At 35.8% G+C, this 16,480-nt stretch overlaps 1 protein-coding gene across 2 annotated transcripts in view; it reads right to left on the bottom strand.

The window, feature by feature from the left end:
- The window catches only part of LOC123566081 (myocyte-specific enhancer factor 2C-like), a 38,936-nt gene extending 22,799 nt beyond the window's left edge, over positions 1 to 16,137 (bottom strand). The window contains exons 1-3 of one of the 2 annotated variants that reach the window (XM_045359918.2): positions 15,995 to 16,137; positions 5,143 to 5,254; positions 4,229 to 4,432 (exon numbers count right to left, since the gene is read on the bottom strand). In XM_045359918.2, coding sequence (XP_045215853.1) covers positions 4,229 to 4,432; positions 5,143 to 5,196 — 258 coding nt within the window. In that variant the 5' untranslated portion in view covers positions 5,197 to 5,254; positions 15,995 to 16,137. Of the gene's footprint in view, positions 1 to 4,228; positions 4,433 to 5,142; positions 5,255 to 15,957 lie in introns of both variants that reach the window. The other variant, XM_045359919.2, reaches the window with a different exon arrangement.
- Between the last annotated feature and the right edge of the window lie 343 nt (positions 16,138 to 16,480).

Here is a 16,480-nt window from a genome sequence, read left to right as displayed (position 1 = left end):
AAAATTCAAATCACCTGGTATAGACTTTGATAGTAAATAACTATTTTAAGTTTCAAGTCAATAGCTTTGATAGTAACAGAGATATTTGACTTTATCAAAAACTTTAACCAAACATTCTAAGTTAAAAAGGGGCATAATTCCGTCAAAATTCAAATCAGAGTTATGGGGATTGTTTCTCCTGGTGTAGACTTTGATAATAAATAACTATCTTAAGTTTCAAGTCAATAGCTTTGACAGTAACAGAGATATCTGACTTTATCAAAAACTTTAACCAACGGCGACACCGATGCCGACCCCAGGGCGAGTGCAATAGCTCTACATTTTCTCCGAAAAGTCGAGCTAAAAAGAACTGAAATCCATTACTGAATGACAGACCAGACACAAAATCTGGATGGACATTCTATAAAAGTAGATCATTCGAAAAGAAGTGGGGTAGATTTATGAGTTTTTTGGCACACAAGATTTAGATATCATGCCATACTGATCGATTGTGCCAACTTTTTAAAAATCCGTCCATGACTGACAAAGTTTGACTGAAATGAAACCCAGACGGACGCTATAATTACTTTATGTCACCCCAACAAGTGACGAGGGGTTGGAGGGGGGTTGTAAAAAGTATGAGTTTCCCATAATTTGACTCAAAAAAATAAAAATTAAGTCCATCAGAAGTGAATTTTACCTCAGCAACATGCTTTTCTTTAATGTTCGTCTTTGTAGAACAATATGATAAGGTGCACATAGCCAAGTCTACATACTTTTGTCTTTAATTTCAATGTTTCTAGTTGTCATCTTGTCAAGTCCCCATTTCTGGCTATCAGATCTCTTGACATTTCCCTCAATTTTCTAGACCCATTTCAAATTTGGTGAAAAAAAAGGCCCCTACTGATTGAATTGCTTTAACTGAGGTATTTAGTATTAAACAAGAGCACCGCCTTACGGGTGCTGATGCTCATCTGATCTTTTTTGTACAATGTATAATAGAAAAATTGTCCTACCCATGATTTTCTAAGTCCAAAAAGGGCCATAATTCTTGCAAAACAGGATGGAGTTATGTTTCTTGATGTACAGAGTCAGCTCATGATGGTGGACAACTGTTGCAAGTTTCAAAGCAATAGCTTGAATAGTTTAGGAGAAAAGCTGACCTAAACATAAAAGCTAACCAATAAATCTGATATTTTCTAAGTCCAAAAGGGGCCATAATCAGGGGTCCTGAAATATTTTCAGAGTCTACTTGTCCACGGACAAGTTGGGCCCACAAATCCACTTGTCCGTACCAAAGAAGAACTTGTCCGTACTTTTTAGTTTAAAAAGGGAAGGATTAGCATTATCATTACTGAATAAACAAATAATACAAACATACACTTCTGTTGACTTCTATTTTAACTTATAGAAAGTTTTTATGTTATGACTAGAACCATCCTTTTGAAAATATGTTATAACTAGCAAGCTTAGTGACTAGAACATCCACTTGAAAATATGTTATGACTAGCAAGTTTAGTGAGTAGAGAATAATTAAGAACACTTGAACACATGCCATTGACAAATATAATCTCAGTATGCCTAATTAGAACGTCTACCGTCACTGAATACTGCACTGGTCTTTCAGGGGTCCTGAAATAAGCTGTCCGAGTTGTTAAGTGTCAAAACAATCGACTCGAAAAATTAAGCCACAAATTTTGGCTACTAAACTTTTTTACATAGCGTAACCTAGCTAATGGATTTTCTGAAAATCAAAAATGAAAGTAGATAACGGGAATCTCCAGACTGGCACTCATTTTCAACTTCACGGTTTAATTTTCCAATAATGATCATTAAATGTAGTAAACCAGTCCACGTGTCTATAAATGGCTGCATACATTTTTGTTTTGATAATTTAAGGGTCATAAATGATCACAAACAGATTAGATATTGCCTTTAGGCATGCGGAAATCACAGATGACGCCGATTAGTTTCGTTTTTATAAAATGTTTACCACGGAAATTTTACTTGTCCCCGGACAAGCCAGCTTCTAAAAACTGCTTGTCCGGACCGAGGAATCCACGAATCGGACAACTCGGACAGCTTATTTCAGGACCCCTGATAATTCTTGCAAAAAGCAGGACAGAGTTATGTTTCTTGCTGTACATGGTCAGCTTATGATGGTGAACAAGTGTTGCAAGTTTTAAAGAAATAGCTTTGAAAGTTTATGAGAAAAGCTGACCTAAACAAAAAACTTAACCAAGAATTTGATTTTCTAAGTCCAAAAGGGGCAATAATTCTTGAAAAAAGCAGAATGGAGTTACGTTTCTTGATGTACAAGGTCAGCTTATGATGGTGAACAAGTGTTGCAAGTTTCAAAGCAATAGCTTTGATAGTTTAGGAAACAAGAGGGTCATGATGACCCTGGATCGCTCACCAGATTAATATGTTTCAAATGTCAAACTGATGATTTTTAGAAATTTTTTGGAAAATTTTCCGATGTACAATCAAGTAACCACTGCGGCGGGGCCAATTTTACCCCGGGGGTCATGATTTGAACAAAGTTTGTAGAAGTCGACTAGGCAATGTTACATATCGAATATCTAAGATCTAGGCCTTCTGGTTTATTTTAAGCAAATTTATGAAGATTTCCCTATGTACAATAAAGTAACCCCTGGGGCTGGGTCAATTTGACCCTGAGGGGGTCAATATTTGAACAAATTTTGTAGAGGTCCACTAAGCAATGCTACATGTTGAATATCTAAGCTCTAGGCCTTCTGGTTTATTTTTAGAAAATATTGAAGATTTTTCTATGTACAATCAAGTAACCCCATGGGGCGGGGCCAATTTGACCCTGGGGTCATGATTTGAAGAAATTTTGTAGAGGTCTACTAGGCAATACTACATGTCAAATATCTAAGTCCTAGGCCTTCTGGTTTATTTTTAGAAATTTTTTGAAGATTTTCCTATGTACAATCAAGTGACCCCTGGGGCGGGGTCAATTTTGACCCTGGGGTCATGATTTGAACAAATGTTGTAGAGGTCCACTATGCAATGCTACATGTGAAATATCTAAGCTCTAGGCCTTCTGGTTTATTTTAAGAAAATTTTTGAAGATTTTCATATGTAAAATCAAGCGACCCCTAGGGCGGGGTCAATTTTGACCCCGGGGGTCATGATTGAACAACTTTAGTAGAGGTCCACTAGGCAATGCTACATGTCAAATATCTAAGCTCTAGAGCTTCTGCTTTTTGAGAAGAAGATTTTTTAAGGTTTTCCTATGTAAAATCAAGTGACCCCTGGGACGGGGTCAATTTTGACCCCGGGGGTCTGATTTGAATAAATTTTGTAGAGGTCCACTAGGCAATGCTACATGTGAAATATCTAAGACCTAGGCCTTCTGCTTTATTTTTAGAAATTTTTTGAAGATTTTCCTATGTAAAATCAAGTGACCCCTGGGGTGGGGTCAATTTTGACCCTGGGGTCATGATTTGAACAACTTTAGTAGAGGTCCATTAGGCAATGCTACATGTCAAATATCTAAGGTCTAGGGCTTCTGGTTTTCAAGAAGAAGATTTTTTAAGATTTTTCTATGTAAAATCAAGTGACCCCTGGGGCGGGGTCAATTTTGACCCCGGGTCATGATTTGAACAAATTTGGTAGAGGTCCACTAGGCAATGCTTCACACCAAATATCTAAGCTCTAGGGCTTCTGGTTTTTGAGAAGAAGATTTTTAAAGTTTTTCCTTTCGGTTGCCATGGCAACCAGAGTTCTGCATGGAATTCAATTCTTTGAACAAATTTTAGAGAAGACCATCCAAGGAACATCCCTGTGAAGTTTCATCAAAATTGGCCTGTTGGTTTAGGAGGAGATGTTGTTAAAAGGAAAGTGTGGACGGACGGACGGACGCCGGACGGACGCCGGACGGTGAGCGATCACAATAGCTCACCCTGAGCACTTTGTGCTCTGGTGAGCTAAAAAGTTGACCTAAACATAATCTTAACCAAGAAATCTGATATTTTCTAAGTCCAAAAGGGGCCATAATTCTTGCAAAAAGCAGGATGGAGTTATGTTTCTTGCTGTACAGGGTCAGCTATTGATGGTGAACAAATGTTCCAAGTTTCAAAGCAATACCTTTGATAGTTTAGGAGAAAAGCTGACCTAAACATAAAACTTAACCAGGCAACGTGGACGCCGATCAAGTGATAACAATAACTCATCATTTTTTTTCAAAAAATCAGATAAGCTAAAAATAGTAAACTTTACTTACATCAATGATATCCTTGTTTGTCTGACTAACCACAGTGTCATTATACTCAGTATATTTTAGTAGAACTTTGTCCATGTCAGAGCTAGCATACTGGTACAGCTTATTGTTGGTTGTGAAGATGATCAGTGCAATCTCACAGTCACATAACACACTCAACTCATACGCCTTCTTCATTAAACCAAACTTCCTCTTTGTAAACGTCACCTAAAAATAATATTCAATAAGTGATATTTAATAACAAGTGATATCATATTCAAAGTTTAGTGCTAAAACGGACAGCTGAAACACCTTGTCCAGATTTTTTTTGCCATTATTGTCCTATGTACAAGACTTGCATTGAAGCTCATTATTTGTAGGGGACTTATTTGCATTTCTTTTTATGATTTGACTTGGTGACCTAGCTCAAAAAGTTGTTTACCCTAGATCACACAGTATCAAACTTGTCTGAGATTTTACTGAGCCAAACATTCTGCTGAAGTTTCCTTAACATTGGGCCAAAAGTGACCTCTAGAGTGTTGAAGATGCAAGATGACAACCACTGGGTGATTAAAGTAGCCCGCCTTGAGCACCTTGTGCTCAGGTGAGCTAACAACAACTGCCTAAAATTTCAAAAAAGCTCAGCTTCAAAAAAACAGGCTTAATTTAGGTAGTGATAGTGACAGATCATATCTTTAACCCTTAACATGCTGGACATGATTGATTTTGCCTTTGCGACCAGTGTGCATCATGATCAGCCTGCATATCTGTGCAGTCTGAACAAGATCTGCACTGTTCGCCATTTAGTCGGTATCTTTTCTGGTAAATACCCCTTTTAACAGTAAATGGTACTGTCCAAACTGAAAGATGGACAAGTTCATTATAGAAATTTTGCAGGGTAAGGGTAAAGGTGTGAGTCTATAGTACATTGTAGTTACCTGTCTGTTTCGTTCATCGTTGATGCGTGTGATTGAAATCTTCTTTCTACCCATGACTGTTTGTTGTTTGATGCAAGACTTGATTCACAATTAAACCCAACAAAATAACAACCTGAAAAACAGCATTTGTTCAATAATTAATGAAAATGACAAGAATTCTGCAAATCCACAACCAAGCTGCCTACATGTTTTGGTGAGAAAAAAAAACACCATCTGCTTATAAAATTGTACTATAACCTATCATGTTTTACTACATCAAATCTAAACATTAAATACTGATACATGTTACACTTTATCAACCTTCATGTCAATGAAAACAATTATCAGGACTGAATTTGGAAGTTACTGAATATAATCAACAGGGATTTTTTCTCCCCTTCGTATCTCTGGTAAAAAGTCTGTTCGCAGCTGAAAAAGTATCTTTTTCCCAAATTAAACCTCAAATTCATATAACAAAACAAGAGGGCCATGAAGGCCCTGTATCGCTCACCTGACCTATTGACCTAAAGATCATCAAGATCAACATTCTGACCAAGTTTCATTAAGATATGGTCATAAATGTAGCCTCTAAAGTGTTAACTAGCTTTTCCTTTTATTTGACCCGGTGACCTAGCTTTTGCCCCCACATGACCCAGATTTAAACTTGACCTAAAGATCATCAAGATTAACATTCTGATTAAGTTTCATGAAGATACAGTCATAAATCTGGCCTCTAGAGTCTTAACAAGCTTTTCCTTTGATTTGACCTAGTGACCTTGTTTTTTAACACACCTGACCCAGATTTAAACTTGACCTATAGACCATCAAGATTAACATTCTGACCAAGTTTCATTAAGATATGGTCATAAATGTGGCCTCTAAAGTGTTAACTAGCTATTCCTTTTATTTGACCCCCGTGACCTAGTTTTTGACCCGACATGACCCAGATTCGAACTTGACCTAAAGACCATCAAGTTTAACATTCTGACTAAGTTTCATGAAGATATAGTCATAAATGTGGCCTCTAGAGTGTTAACAAGCTTTTCCTTTGATATGACCTAGTGACCTAGTTTTTGACTCCATCTGACCCTGATTTAAACTTGACCTAAAGATCATCAAGATTAACATTCTGACCAAGTTTCATTAAGATATGGTCATAAATGTGGCCTCTACAGTGTTAATCAGCTTTTCCTTTGATTTGACCTGGTGACCTAGTTTTTGACCCGACATGACCCAGATTCAAAATTGCCCTAAAGATCATCAAGTTTAACATTCTGACTAAGTTTCATGAAGATATAGTCATAAATATGGCCTCTAGAGTGTTAACAAGCTTTTCCTTTGATATGACCTAGTGACCTAGTTTTTGACCCCACCTACCCCAGATTTGAACTTGAGCTATAGATCATCAAGATTAACATTTTGACTAAGTTTCATTAAGGTACGGTCATAAATGTGGCCTCTACAGTGTAAACTAGCTTTTCATTTGATTTGGCTTGGTGACCTAGTTTTTTATCCTACATGACCCAGATTCAAAACTGGACCTTAAGATCATCAATATTAACAATCTGACCAAGTTTCATGAAGATACAGTCATAAATGCGGCTTCTACAGTGTTAACAAGCTTTTCCTTTGATTTGACCTGGTGACCTAGTTTATAAACCCAGATAACCAAATATCGAACTCGTCCAAGATTTTATTAAGGGTAACATTCTGACCAAGTTTCATTAAGATTGGGCCAAAAATGTGACCTCTAGAGTGTTAACAAGCTTTTTCTTTGATTTGACCTGGTGACCTAGTTTTTGACCCCAGATGACCCAATATCGAACTCGTCCAAGATTTTATTGAGGGTAACATCCTGACCAAGTTTCATTAAGATTGGGCCAAAATTGTGACCTCTAGAGTGTTAACAAGCTTTTCCTTTGATTTGACCTGATGACCTAGTTTTTGACCCCAGATGACCCAATATCGAACTCGTCCAAGATTTTATTGAGGGTAACATTCTTACCAAGTTTCATTAAGATTGGGCCAAAAATGTGACCTCTAGAGTGTTAACAAGCTTTTCCTTTGATTTGACCTGATGACCTAGTTTTTGATCCCAGATGACCCAATATCGAACTCGTCCAAGATTTTATTGAGGGTAACATTCTGACCAAGTTTCATTAAGATTGGGTCAAAAATGTGACCTCTAGAGTGTTAACAGTCAAATTGTTGACGACGGACGGACGGACGGACGGACGACGGACGACGACGGACGCCGGACACAGGGTGATCACTAAAGCTCACCTTTGAGCACTTCGTGCTCAGGTGAGCTAAAAATGAAAGGTTATGTCTAAACTTGCAAAAGAAAACTGTAATATAAACATTATCCTTTAAGCGAATCTTTATTTATTAAACATGTTCCAACATCGATGAATATTGCTCGCAGCAGATGACACCAGAAGTATGCACTACACATCTTGTTTTCACCACAGGTACTCTGCGGCTGGACAAGCTGCTGTGTTGACTACCCGCCGTGATTTGACCATTGTTTCTCCTATTTGAAATTCTTTACATATCTATAGTCACCAAATAACCCACAACTTTTGATTTAAATGCTTCTTTAAATTATCAAGAATTTGCTGATCAATGATATTAAAAGAATGACAAGGTGGTTCTCACGTTTTTCAACCAACAGAAGAGGATGAATCTGGCTTGGCAATGAAAACAACAAAAATTCCACCTGGTTAGGTAAAAAGAGTGAGACTCTTGGCGTGTGCATGCATTTTCACTGCCAAGCCAGGCTTAATCCACTTCCGTTGGTTGAAAAAACGTTACAAGTGCTACTTTGTCAGTTTTTAATATCATCAGCAAATTCTGCAAATTTAAAAGAAGCATTTAAATTCCAAGTTGTGGGTTATTTTGTGACTAGATATTATGTAAAGAGTTTCAAATAGGAGGAATAACGTCAAATTACAGCGGCTGTATGTTCAGCCGCAAGGTACCTGTGGTGTTGACTGATGGTACAATTGAGTCGTTCACATTCAACACAATTGGTAAACTTCCAGTAAACTGGAGCAATAATTCCTGATTATAAATATTAGGATACCAAAGGTGTAAATGCATCTCTTTTGTATTACTGAAATAATTTGTTAAAACTGATGTGTTGATTCAACCGAATGTTAGTTTATTGACAATTCCCTACAAAAATAACAGTGCTTTCAAGTTGCTGAAACCCTTCCACCTAATACTAGCTTACATACAAAAGCTTTAGCAACATTTTCTATGTTCAGGGGTGATAACTGGGCCAAAATCCTGAAAACAAGTCGGGTTTGGGGCCCGCAGGTCCCCAGCAGTGTCAAGGGGCAGAACCCGTGAAGGGGGCCAGAAGTCGAAGCCCCTTGCGAAAACAAATTTTAAGCTTTGCAACACCTTAAGTAACTTAAGTTAAACTAGAAATGTGTCCATAGGACACAGATGCCCCCACTACATGACAAAGGACAGGGGACATAACTCATACAATACTGAATGAATCCGGACGCGAAACCCCAGGTGCACAACTGCACATGCTGACCAACATTCCTGTAAACTTTGGTGACTCTAGGTCAAATACTTTTGGAGGAGCTACGCGCGACACAACATTAAAATGACCAATTTTTAACTAAGTTAGGGGCCATAACTCCTACACGACTGAATGAATCCTGACGCGAAACCCCAGGTGCACAACTGCACATGCTGACCAACATTCCTGTTAAGTTTTGTGACTCTACGTCAAATACTTTTGGAGCTAGGCGCGACACAACACTAAAATGACCAATTTTTACAAAGTCAGGGGCCATAACTCCTACACGACTGAATGAATCTGGACGCAAAACCCCAGGTGCAGAACTACACATGCTGACCAACATTCCTGTAAAGTTTTGTGACTCTACGTCAAATATTTTTGGAGCTAGGTGCGACACAACATTCTCGGAAACAGACAGACAAGGGCAATTCTATATGCCCCCCCCCCAAAAGTGGGGGCATAATTTTGCTAAAATGTAAGCTAAAGATATGAAACTTGCCACATGTGGTCATCCGATGCCAAAGATGTGTAGAAAATCAGTTCTGAAAACATTTGGTCCAGTAATTCTTGAAACATGCTTAGATGCAAAGCTGTTACAAAAGTTCTTTGTACTTAAAAAGGGGCATAATGTTACAAAATAAAAGCTAGAGTTATGTCACATGAGGTTATCTCATGATGCCAAAGACAAGGTGTGATGTTTAAAAGCATTTGGCCCAGTAATTTCTGAGAAACCTGCTTACATTCAAAACATCAATCTGAAATAGTTTTTCCCCAAATCTGTATTTTACAATGCTTTCCCCCCTATTTTATCTGTTTTCCAGTAACATCCTCAAAATCTGAAAAAAATCCCCGATTTATTCCTGAGCTATAACAATTCCCTGATCATACAGAAATTCTGCTATACTTAAAAGAAAATATAGTTTAAACATCTGCTGTATTATAGCTAAAGCAATCATTGATACTAAGTTATCCACTTAGTCCATTCATTGTTGATGTTCAGTAAGCCGTAGGTATATGAAGAATCATTACAGTAGGGCATTAAAAAATTCATTTATAGGTCTATAGATTTATAGGCCTGTATTACAATGTGACATAATTCCTAAAAATAGCTGAAGAGGGAATTTTCTGACTCATCAACGGTGATCACCAACATTATTTTTCAGATTTAAAGGTGGTCAGTCACATCTGAGCAAAATTTTATGACATTTTTCAGTTTTCATAATTTTTTATATTCTGTTAGAGATTTATTTACAGCATTACACAGAATTAGATCCATATTGGAAATGTATATTTCATTATTTTTTATGAAATTTTGTAATTTATACCTCCCTTTAAGTTAAAAATATTTTTAAAAAGTTGACTAATTAATTCTTTTAATTTCTATATAATTTCCAGTTTTACATTTGCATTTGATAAATATTAGGATATTTCAACTACCTGAAACAAAAGGCAAGTTTTAAAGGTGGATAATCAGATTTTGGATAAGTAACGGATTTGTTTTAAACTTTAAAATCTGATCATTTACACTCATTTATGTTCAGTTAGCGCTTAATACAATTTAGGTTTTCACTGGAGATATTTTTAATAATTGGTTTTCCTATTGCAGTTGCCCAACCAAGATCGAGTTATTTTATCATAAGTATAAATGTGATAAACATACTTTACCTAAGAAAATGTATAACTAACCGATATATTGTATTATATTCGCAAAATAATTGCATTAACAATTACATATTTAGATTGAATTCATTAGAAATGCAAGTTTGAAAAATTATTATTACCTCCCTTTGCCTATCTTGGTTGCGCAACCAAGATAGAATGGAAAAAGATGAAATTCAGAAGCTACATGCATTTTAAAACCCACCTTTTGATTCAGATTGTTAAATATTTGGTATATCTATCCAATGCGAATGTAAAACTCGGAATTATATGGAAATAAAAAGAAATACCAAGCATTTTAAATATTTTCATATTAAAGGGGAGTAATTACAAATTTTTATGAAAATCAATAAAGTATACATTTCTAACAGGGATCTAACTCTAAGTAATGGGTATTTTTGTTTCTTAAATAAATCTCTAACAGAATATACAAGAAGTAAAAAATGGCACTAAATTTTGCTTAAATGCGATTGACCACCTTTAAAACAGCGTGTAGCTTCATAATTAATCTTTTTTTTCTCCAATCTATCTTGGTTGCGCAATCGAGATAGACAAATTATTTATGGTGGAAATAATAGATTATAAACTTGCATTTTTAATCGATTTTGGCAAAATATGTACTTGCCAATGCAAATCATTGACAACTTTAATATAGTAGTGCTTGTATTAACAAGAGCTGTCGGATGACAGCGGGCTCGACTATTCGAACAATTGATTGAAGAACGGGGTCAAAATATTTCTACAGATATTCAGACAAAAGAAAAAAAATACATTAGACAAACAATGTTCCCGTATTTGTGGATTTTGATAAGTGTGGGAACCAATTTCAAAGTCCAAAAAGGGCCATTATTCAGCCAAAATAGTTGTCAGAGTTCTGTACTCTTGCCTACAGATGGAAATCAAGATGATAAACAAATTATCAAAGTTTAAAAGCCATATGTTAAATAGTTTTGACAAAACATGGACTTGTATGAAATCAGAACCAATTTCCAAGTCCAAAAAGGGCAATAATTCAGCCAAAATATATGACAGAGTTATGTACTCTTTCCTACAGATGGAGACTATTATACTGAACAAGTGATAAAAGTTTCAAAGCCATATGTCAAACACTTTACACAAAATTTAAACTGGTACGAAAAACTTAACCATGATTTCTAAGTCAAAAGGGGCCATAATTCAGCCAAAATCCTTGATGAAGTTATGTACTCTTGCCTATAACTGGACATGGTGATGGTAAACAGGTGTTGAAAGTTTCAAAGCTTTATCTTCAAAGACTTTGTCAAAATATGAACTGGTACGAAAAACTTAACCCAGATTTCTATGTCAAAAAGGGCCATTATTCAGCCAAAATCCTTGATGGAGTTGTGTGCTCTTGCCTATAACTGGACATGGTGATGGTAAACAAGTGCTGAAAGTTTCAAAGCTTTATCTAAAAAGACTTTGTCAAAATATGAACTGGTACGAAAAACTTAACCAAGATTTCTAAGTCGAAAGGGGCCATAATTCAGCCAAAATCCTTGATGTAGTTATGTACTCTTGCCTATAATTTGACATGGTGATGGTAAACAAGTGTTGAAAGTTTCAAAGCTTTATATCAAAAGACTTTGTCAAAATATGAACTGGTAAGAAAAACTTAACCATGATTTCTAAGTCAAAAGGGGCCATAATTCAGCCAAAATCCCTGATGGAGTTATGTGCCTTTGCCTATAACTGGCCATGGTGATGGTATACAAGTGTTGAAAGTTTCAAAGCTTTATCTCAAAAGACTTTGTCAAAATGCGGACTGGTACGAAAAACTTAACCAAGGTGTAACGCCGCCGCCGTGGTGAGTAGGATAGCTCTACTTATTCTTCGAAAAGTCAAGCTAAAAACATGTAGTGTATACAAATACGTATAAATGATCAGTTGGTTAAGTTTTGAACAAATCCATTAGTTGACCAAAATCTGATTAACCGCCATTAACTGGGATATGTATCATATTGCAAGTACTCAGAGGTTCAGATGTTGAAAAAATACGAATGTTATTTTCAATGTTGCTTTTTGTATAATTAGAGTTTTACAACAATATTGTTCGGGACTCACTCGGTGCATGAATTCTTTATGTGGGGCAGCCGTCTAGCTGGGTTACGGAAGGTCGGTGGTTCTACCCAGGTGCCAGCCCGTGATGAAATAATACACTGTCACAGAGGGGCACCTGGGGTCTTCCTCCACCTTTTAAGCTGGAAAGTCGCCATATGACCTATAACTATGCTGGTGCGAGTTAAACCAAAGAACAAGAGGGCCAAGATGGCCCTACGTCGCTCACCTAAGAAACACTCCATAACAGTGTAAAACATGTTTGACCTAGTGATTTCATGGAAACAAATATTCTGACCAATTTTCATTAAGATTGGACCAAAAAATTGGTCTCTTGCGATAAAACAAGCATTTTCTTAGACATGACCTAGTTTTTGACCCTAGATGACCCATGTTCAAACTCGACCTAGATTTTATCAAGGCAATCATTCTGACCAAAATTCATGAAGATCAACTGAAAAATACAGCCTCTATCACATACAAAAGTTTTTTCTTTGATTTGACCAAGTGACCTAGTTTTTGACCTCAGATGACCCATATTCAAATGCGACCTAGATTTCATTAAGGCAATCAACCTGACCAAATTTCATAAAAATCAATTGAAAAAAACAGTCTCTATCGCATACACAAGATTTTTCTTTAATTTGACCTAGTGACCTAGTTTTTGACCTCAGATAACCCATATTCAAAATCGACCTAGATTTCATCAAGGCAATCATTCTGACCAAATTTCATGAAGATCAGTTGAAAAATACATCCTCTATTGCATACACAATGTTTTTCTTTGATTTGACCTAGTGACCTAGTTTTTTACCCCAGATGACCCATTTTCGAACTCGGCCTAGATTTCATCAAGGTAATCATTCTGGCTATATTTCATGAAGATCAGTTGAAAAATACAGCCTCTATTGCATACACAAGGTTTTTCTTTGATTTGACCTAGTTTTTGACCCCAGATGACCCATTTTCGAACTTGGTCTAAATTTCATCAAGGTAATCATTCTGACCAAAATTCATGAAGATCAATTGAAAAATACAGCCTCTATCGCATACACAAGGTTTTTACGTGATATGACCTAGTGACCTAGTTTTTGACCCGAGATGACCCATTTTCGAACTCGGCCTAGATTTCATCAAGGTAATCATTCTGACCAAAATTTATGAAGATCAATTGAAAAATACCGCCTCTATGGCATACACAAGGTTATTCTTTGATTTGACCTAGTGACCTAGTTTTTGACCCGAGATGACCCATTTTTGAACTCGGCCTAGATTTTATCAAGGCAATCATTCTGACCAAAATTCATGAAGATCAATTGAAAAATACAGCCTCTATCGCATACACAAGGTTTTTCTTTGATTTGACCTAGTGACCTAGTTTTTGACCCAAGATGACCCATTTTCGAACTCGGCCTAGATTTCATCAAGGTTATCATTCTGACCAATATTAATGAAGAAGAATTGAAAAATACAGCCTCTATCGCATACACAAGGTTTTTCTTTGATTTGACCTAGTGACCTAGTTTTTGACCCGAGATGACCCATTTTCGAACTCGGCTTAAATTTCATCAAGGTTATCATTCTGAACAATATTCATGAAGATTAATTGAAAAATACCGCCTCTATCGCATACACAAGGTTTTTCTTTGATTTGACCTAGTGACCTAGTTTTTGACCCGAGATGACCCATTTTCGAACTCGGCCTAGATTTCATCAAAGTTATCATTCTGACCAATATTCATGAAGATTTAATGAAAAATACAGCCTCTATCGCATACACAAGGTTTTTCTTTGATTTGACCTAGTGACCTAGTTTTTGACCCGAGATGACCCATTTTCGAACTCGGCCTAGATTTCATCAAGGTTATCATTCTGACCAATATTCATGAAGATTAATTGAAAAATACAGCCTCTATCGCATACACAAGCTAAATGTTGACAGACGCCGGACGACAGACGCCGGACGACAGAAGCCGGACGACAGACGCCGGACATCGAGCGATCAGAAAAACTCACCTGAGCATTGCTCAGGTGAGCTAAAAAATAAATAAAATTATATTAAGTGTGAAAAACACCATCATCAGACTTCAGCAACAGATCTATGTATTCTACTGCAGAATGCATTGAACCACATTTCAAGGTTTATTATGATGTAGTCCAACTAATTTGACGCGAACCTAGGAAATACTGAGATAATTTTTTCATATGGACAATATCCCCACTCGCGTCAAACACTCGAAAGAACAAAATAGTTGAAGCAATTTCAGATGATGTTTTCATCGCTGCCGACGCTTTACATACTATAGGTTCAAATGCCGATTATTTCACAAATTGGCTATAAATTCATATAAAACTTACATGTATCAAAAGGGGATTCAATTCCTCATTGATTTATGTAAAAATTATCAAATAATATCCAAAATTACGAATTTTCTGGTGATTTAAACGTATATATTATATGTACTGTACACGATTAATGCTTACTGTGTAAACACACCAATATGCGCAAGCGATAATCAAAGGCCTGAATGGCCTGAGTCGTCTAATGATTGATGTACTGACAGTATAGTCTACCTGTTTCAGTTTGTTTTTAGTTTTTTTCTTAAAATTTCATAACACAGCTCGATATTTACCCAAAATATTATATTCGGATACGATTACACTTTTCTCCAGTTTGAACAATATATTTTACAAATTGTGATGATACGAAGACATTTAGCAGCAATTGGCAGTATCTGACATTGAAGTTTATGATTAAATTACCTCTTATTTAAATCTTTTCATAAAAAAGTTGTTTCGTTTCGCCAAACATAGACGATCTAATTTTTAAAGTTTTAATGTTTAGATTGCCAGTCACAAATATAAAACAATCTGAACGTTGATTATTTTGACTAATTATGATGTAACACTATGATATATGGCTCTTGTTTGGAAATCGCAACAAGCTCTTACTTTTCTAAAATGTAAGGTAATAAAAAGTCTTTAATTTTTACAATAACCAGTTTGTTTACAATAACCAGTATAAAAAATGAAAAAGAAAGTAGACATTAATTTTTAAATGAAATTCAGCACTCTCCATTTTAATAAGATGTTGACATCAACCCTCCTTTTTTTTTGTAAATTCTGTTCAGCTTATATGTAACGTTCTACTGTGTATTTCTTAATTTTGAACAACTGCTTATAAAGGACTACATAGTAACAGTTGTACTTGATTCAAGTTTACAGTAAGATGAAACTTCAATCTTTGAGTTTAACCTGAAAAGAGAAATTGTTCACCGACAAATACATCATCAGATGCTCCATATTTTCGGCAGAATGCAGACCTCGTGTTGTGGTCAATCCTATAAATAAAATATAAACACAACAAAATCTTAATTTTAGAATAATTAATCTAAATTTTGGAATCGAAAATGGCAAGTCGTGATGGCTTCCCCATTGGATCTACGCCGATTTTCGACATTTTGGATGGGTATTTCCAGCCGTCTGAATATTTGGATGATATTGCTGAAATTGTAATGCAAATTTATAAAATAAACATCAATATAGCAGCCGATTCTTACCAAAAATTAGTAATCTGATGTGTATAAATATCCTTACGTTGCTATTTTTACTGTCCAGTAAATTCTGTCAGCAAAATTTCTTCAGTTATGTGCTATTTTAGGCATGGAAATTTTACGTTGGTAAAAATAGACTCCTCCAACATGGATGTCGCGGATGAAAATAGGACACTTTTAAATGATTGAACTCTATAATTACTAAAGAATTAGATATAGTATGAAATATTTTATCTTATTATTATATAAGAAAATAAACTTATTGAAATGTTATCAGGCTTTCTCATATATATTTTAATTAACTTATAGGACTATTTTTCCCGTGAATGTATCTGCTATTTTTATTCCTGTAATTCGGTTATCAAGAAAACTAAAAATAACCAGTGAAATCGAGCAGTATTTAGGGACGTGACAGAGTCATATATTTTCTAAGAGTTCTTTTCCAGATAAACATATTTCATTATAAAAAAATATTCAATAATTCCGAAAAAGAAAGTTAATTGATTAGCTGACGTCATTGTTGTCATGT

Source organism: Mercenaria mercenaria, chromosome 8, assembly GCF_021730395.1.
Source record: "Mercenaria mercenaria strain notata chromosome 8, MADL_Memer_1, whole genome shotgun sequence".
Classification (NCBI taxonomy): domain Eukaryota; kingdom Metazoa; phylum Mollusca; class Bivalvia; order Venerida; family Veneridae; genus Mercenaria; species Mercenaria mercenaria.
Note: the sequence above shows the minus strand (reverse complement) of the source record. Positions and strands in the feature narration are given on the sequence as shown.